Source organism: Poecilia latipinna, unplaced genomic scaffold (genome assembly GCF_001443285.1).
Source record: "Poecilia latipinna isolate Pla-1442-1.1 unplaced genomic scaffold, P_latipinna-1.0 Scaffold14, whole genome shotgun sequence".
Lineage (NCBI taxonomy): Eukaryota > Metazoa > Chordata > Actinopteri > Cyprinodontiformes > Poeciliidae > Poecilia > Poecilia latipinna.
Window position 1 is genome coordinate 240,337 of NW_015112630.1, and position 6,165 is coordinate 246,501.

A 6,165-nucleotide genomic window follows, 5' to 3' on the forward strand; every position below is an offset into this window, starting at 1 on the left:
TATTTTTTACAAAGTTTTTAGGCGAGAATGTAGATGTATAGATCTAAAATATCTGTCTGTTCCTACTTAGAATCAACTTACAGTTGTCATTTGTTCCAAGAATTCTTCCTTGTTATCACCACACAAGTATTTTAGTTGATGATCTTCAGGGAAAACAGCTCACATTTATTTAAGTTTAGTTGAAGTCCAGAGTTTAAAGAGCTAAAGGGATTTGATCTAGATTTTTCTAGAGAAGAATCGTATCATCCACCAAGTGACTCTTACTGCTGGCTTGCTTATCACATCATCATCATCTCTTCAACCATTACAAATATCTATGGTGGACTTCTACAACATTGACAGATTATTTTATGAATGTTTAATCTGTTACCTTTTTCCATGATTTAGGGCTACAAAGCTGTTTATGTCTGTATATAGCATCTTAGTAAAATTTTTGAATGTTTACAAATCCTAAATGAGTATGTATATCTAACAAAATTGCAGCTCTAGGGTTTTGCATTGTGCTGTGGATAACGATGCATACAGGTGTGAGTTGTTTCTTTTATGTAGCTCATTTGGTTATGAAGCATAGATACGATGAACTCAAGTTGCAAATCTTGTCCGTAGTTTCAATTCAAACATTTTCTTGGAGCCTGCTGCTGCAACATGCTTTGCATACCAAAAGACAAATAGTCAAAAAGCACACAGAAGGGTTGTCATTTTCCCAGACTGCTCTGAGAAAGTCGGCGTTTTCTTCTGCAGTCCACAGCGTCGACTCACCATGGAGAGGATCTTGCTAGTCTTATTTCTTTCAGGTCAGATATTTTCATGTACATTTCTAGTAAAGATAAACATTGACTATTTTCAAAATTTTAAAATGCCTACTTTTTTGCAGCCTGCCTCATCTTCTCTAGCAGCCTTTCCCGTCAGTACCACTTTGTTAATCTATCTCTGACTTGGACTGAAGCTCAGGCCTACTGCAGACAAACGCTTACTGACATCGTCACCATCCAGGACTCTGAAGAACTGACCCGGCTCTTGGACACGCTTTCATCTGCTAGGCACAGCTCTGAAGCCTGGATTGGTCTCTACAGTGTAATCCACTGGAGGTGGTCTGATGGCTTCACAGGGGCCGGTGCTAACTACAGCAATTGGGAAATCTATTTTAATGAGCCAAATTTTAATGGAGCCAGTCAGTTCTGTGTGTCTGTTGGAAGTTCTGGATTGTGGTGGGACGATTACTGTTCAGAGGGTTACTCGTTTCTCTGTTACAATGGTAAGCAATGTGTAGCAGGATTTCTCAGAAGCATTATTCTAAAATAAGATGTCAACCACTTACTGACCCTCTTACTTGTTTTAAACAACAGGCACACAACTGGATCCTGAATATGTTTATGTGAACAAAGGAATGAATTGGTCCGATGCCCAGATGTACTGCAGGGAGAACTTTGTAGATCTGGCTACAGTAAGCAGTGATGAACAGAACCAGATGGTCGAGAAATTGGTGTCTTTTGGAGTCTTCTTGTGGATTGGTCTCTTTAGATATTCAAACTTCTTCTGGTCTGATGGCAGCAATGTCTCGTTCACCAACTGGGATAATGTCTACAATCCAATCGACTCAATGACTCTTATCTGTGCCACAACATCTGTAAGCAATAAGGGAAAATGGAGGTTTTTGTCCTGTGAAAACGAATTACCTGTTGTCTGCTACCACGACCCCATAGGTAAGTGTTTCAATGATGAGATTTTTAGACTGATTTTTATTTTTATTTATCCTCTAAAATAATCACAAAAACTTCATGGTAAAAGCTGATGTGCACTTCCACCTTCTAAACTTTATGTGTCGGGTAACAGGCATAAACAGGCTGAATTCATGGCACTTACTTAATTTGCACACCACAAACTGGTGAGTGACTACTAGTCACAACTTTAATCTCTTTTTCATTTCAAACTAGTAAAGAAGCAGAGCGTGAAGGTGAGACTGAAGACTGAGAACTCAGTGAACCTCAACGACGCTGTTCTGAAAGACAGCATCCTTAAAAAGGCAAGGCTGGGATTTTTAGGGCTCGATATTTGGTTGTGTTAATCATGCTTGGAATTCAAGGTTGTTGTTTTTTTTGTTTATTTTGTAAACATGTTTTTTAAAATGTTTGCTATTTACATTTCCTAGCTCCAGGACAGGCTGGAGGAGAACGGAGGGAATGAGATCACCCTGAAGTGGAGAGAGCAGCCTGATGGTGAAGTCTTCAAGAAAGAAGGACAAGCAGTGGTGCCTTTTCTTTAAGATATAAACGCTAGATTTATTGTTTATTGTCAGATTTTAACACAGGAAAATGTTCACTAAATTAGTTGTAAAAAATATATTTACAAATGCCAACATCCACTTGTCTACACCATCCATTTGATCCGAGTCATATAAGAAAACACATTGGTAAAATACATTTTATACAGATACAGGGTAAACTAAAGCAACGGCATGACAAACTAAAACAAATTTAAGATATAAGTGTATGTACAGATGAATTTAAGAGTGTGAAAAGGTTGCAAATTTCTGATATACAGTAAATATATCTGATATGTACAATATGTGTTTTTTGGCTTGAACATGTTAGGAGTTAATCATCTCCATTCTTTTATAAGCTTTAAAAGCTGTGATTAAAACGGCGAGCCTAGTTCTACAGTGGATCATCCATGATATGAAGACGTAAAAGAGACTAACTTTCAGAACCACAGATAAATTAACCTGTATTGACTTAGACTGTTTACCTGCTTGTCAGAGACAAGAATGTTTAGATATGAATGTTAAGTGTGACAAGTTATTTCTGTTTTATTTGAAATAAGCACTAGTTCTGTGGGTGAAACGCAAAAAAGTGATGGAACATAATCTGTAATAAATCCTGTTAGACCTTCATGAATAGATGTTAAGACATATTTTTTTCTGCAGGTGTTCTGTATCAGTTTGTTTAAAACAAATAGTTTTTTTTCTCTTTTACTCTTATGTTTAGTGTGTGATTAGGTTGCTGATTTATTTCAATAAAGTAATCATTTGTTCAATTAATTGTAATGCTTGTAAAACTTCTTTTAACTTTCTTACTTCCTGATTGTCAGATGTTCATGTGTTAAGTTTGGCCTAACAAAATAGATTTACTTTTATAACCTCCAGTGATAATGTGTTTAAGATGTTAAAACTACAATATGTAACTTTTATTAAAAATAGATTTTTTTTAACACATTTGTTAAAACTGTTACTATGTTGTGACAGAATGAGACAGATAATCTGAAACAAATGGAACTCTTCTGCCAGCTGTCATATGAACTAATACTCTGTTAAAACTGTCAGAAACAACCAGTCACAGCCAGAAGAAGGGACTTTGAGCTGTCAATCACCTCTGTGTATGAGCTGCTCACACCTTCCCCTATATCTCTCTGCTAAGCTGCCGCTGGTTCACCACTGTTAGTGTGGCTGCCTCCTCAGTATGCAGTTATGTTCTCCAGAGTCCTGCTAATGTGCCTACATACCTGCCCAACATTACTTATTGAGGTTATTTGCATCGTCATTCCATTTTGCTAATTTTAGTTTTTTAAATACAGAAATAAACCTGATGAGATGACGTTAGAACGGCTGGGACTAAAGCAGACTTCTGCACCCTCATAACTCTGATCTCAAAAACATCTTTGCAATTATGATAATTCTGTTTTATGACCCTTTAAAACAAAACCTAGCTTTGTCAGGAAGCGTGGTGTGTTTGGTGGTGAGGAGAGAACGCAGAGACCCAGGTATGAAGATGATAATGATGGTTTAATGATGATAATGCTCGGTACACAGTCCAGGAAAGGCAGCACGGCAGGAAACAAGCACACAGCTGAATGCCAGTAGCAATTGACAATAAGGACAAAAAGAGAGCAAGCACAAACCAGGACTTGGCAGTTCTACAGACTGACACAGCAGCATACGCTTGACAAACAAAGACAACAGGTGGGTTTAAATACACACGGGGTAATCAAGGGAATGAGACACACCTGGGAAACAATCAACGGGGAGGACGCAGAGACAGACTCACAGGACTACACAGAAACTCAAAAATAAACACACAGAAACACGGAACATGACAGGTTTAATGTCTAAAATGTTATCTCCAGATAAAATATTTCAGTTCAGTGGTAAAAGATTTCTGCAACGGGGATTGATTGAAATAACTAAATATGGGGGGGGAAATTAAACAAATTTCTCACTCTCACATCACTGCTTGTTTCTCTTTAAGTTATGCTGTTCTGACCGTAGATGGACAATACTAATAAATCTAAAGATAGTCCAAAGGCTCAAGAGGGACAGAGGTTTTAAAACCACAGAAATGTATGAAGATGTAACTTTAGCAGCTCCCAATTCGAGTGGAAGGAAAGCAGGTTTGGGCTGGACTCAAACACCTCATGTTTCAGAAAAATGTCCTTCTCATCGAAGTTGTGTGCAGTGTCATTTCTTTAAAGCCTGGCATCATCTTAGAAAAGAGAATTCAAAGACAAACCTGGATGATGACTTCATTACTAACATTTCCCTACACTAAGTCACTGTGAAACACTTTTTCCTAAAACAGTCATTAGAACTATGAGGGATAAGTGGGATTTACCTAGAAAGGTTTGAGTTTGTTCAGTGAGTCTAAAGACAAACGTCATGGATTGTTCCACTTTCTAGAAATGATGCATGGCGATGGGTTCATTTGCATTTAGGAATATTTTCGTTTAACTTGTACCGACTGTTGAGGATATTGCAGTTTTTATTTATTTGCTGTGAGATATTCCAACTCATTTTGGATAAAATTTCAGAATGTTGCAAAATTTGGTGTTATATATTTCTCATAGGTTCTTTCATCTCCTTCGTTGAGCAAATACTAAAAGGCATCCAGTCCTTTTTTATCACTACAGCACAATTCTATATTTAATGGAAACACAGCTGTTCATATTTGTTTTAATGGGACTTTTTCAAATATTTTGAGAGTTGTGCCATGAAATAGTATTGATATCGCTTAAGATTACAGCCTCCGTCTCTGACCTGTAGGACCTTAACATCTTAACATAGATAACCTTCCTCCCTAATTGCTCCTTCTCTCTGCAGACCTGAGCCTTCTTCTCTGAAACATCCCAGTTCTGATTATGTTGTCCCCAACAAAACCAAAATGTCTGGCCCTTGTCCCTCTGCCCCCTCCAACACCCTCCCAGCCCAGTTACTCTGTTAGTAGAAAACATAAATGTCCAATTCATTTGTGAACATCATAAAGTGTTTTTCAGTTGCTACTGTCCCTGTTATTTTGCATAATCTTCCTCCACTTCTATATTTTGTCCTAATTTCAGTGTGATAAAATAATACAATCAGGTGAGACTCTCATCATCACACACCCTTTAAAAATAAAGACTTGAAATTTACTCTGTGCCTGAAGTAAGTGACAAAAAATATAGAACTTTTTCACAACCTGCTAGACTCAAATAACTTGTTTATATATATAAAAAAAATCTCTGCATCATCATGAAGATTGAGTGGTGTCTTATAATAAAGATATTTGCTTAGAAAACAGAGTTCTCCATGTAGGCAAACCTGGGTTCAACGCTCACATTTACCTGCAGTCAGCCACCGTGCAGCACATTTTCCATAAAACAGTCATCAAGAAGGAAAAGGCAGAAAATGTTCGAAGCACACTGGAGGAATTTACCGGGATGACGTCATGCTTGTTCAGCTTCAGTGAGACTAAAAGAAACACAGCATGGAGCTTCCAACAATGAGCAATATTTAGCTTCAAAATAAATATTTGGAGACATTTAATGAGCCAAGCTATTACAAGCTAAGTGTTCAGTTTACAACCTAAATATACAGTTCGAAGTATATAGTTAGCAAGATGTCTATATATTTAGTTAACACATTACATACATTACATAGCATTCAACCTGTAGTCCACTTACCTGTGGGCTACAGGTAGGTGGACTACCAAAATAAAAGCTAGGACCTTTATAAACTCCTTAATACTTGTTTTAATACTCTGATACCATGTGTAGCATTGGCATTTTGTATATGTATGTGTGTATATGTACATATGTGTGTGTATTTTAATTTCAGCTTTTTAACAATTTATTGTACAACTGTTGGTGCTACTACATAAATTTCCCTCTTCAGGATAAATAAATTATTTCTGTATGTTA

General features: G+C 37.0%; 1 protein-coding gene across 1 annotated transcript; it reads left to right on the top strand.

Annotated features, from left to right (window-relative positions):
• Window positions 1–9: 9 nt before the first annotated feature.
• On the top strand, window positions 10–3,012 carry LOC106946793 (C-type mannose receptor 2-like). The gene is made up of 5 exons (XM_015031414.1): window positions 10–794; window positions 875–1,255; window positions 1,347–1,703; window positions 1,935–2,023; window positions 2,150–3,012. Exons 1-5 carry the CDS (start codon window positions 761–763, stop codon window positions 2,261–2,263), a joined length of 975 nt encoding a protein of 324 aa, XP_014886900.1. The 5' UTR covers window positions 10–760; the 3' UTR covers window positions 2,264–3,012.
• The last annotated feature ends 3,153 nt before the right edge of the window (window positions 3,013–6,165 follow it).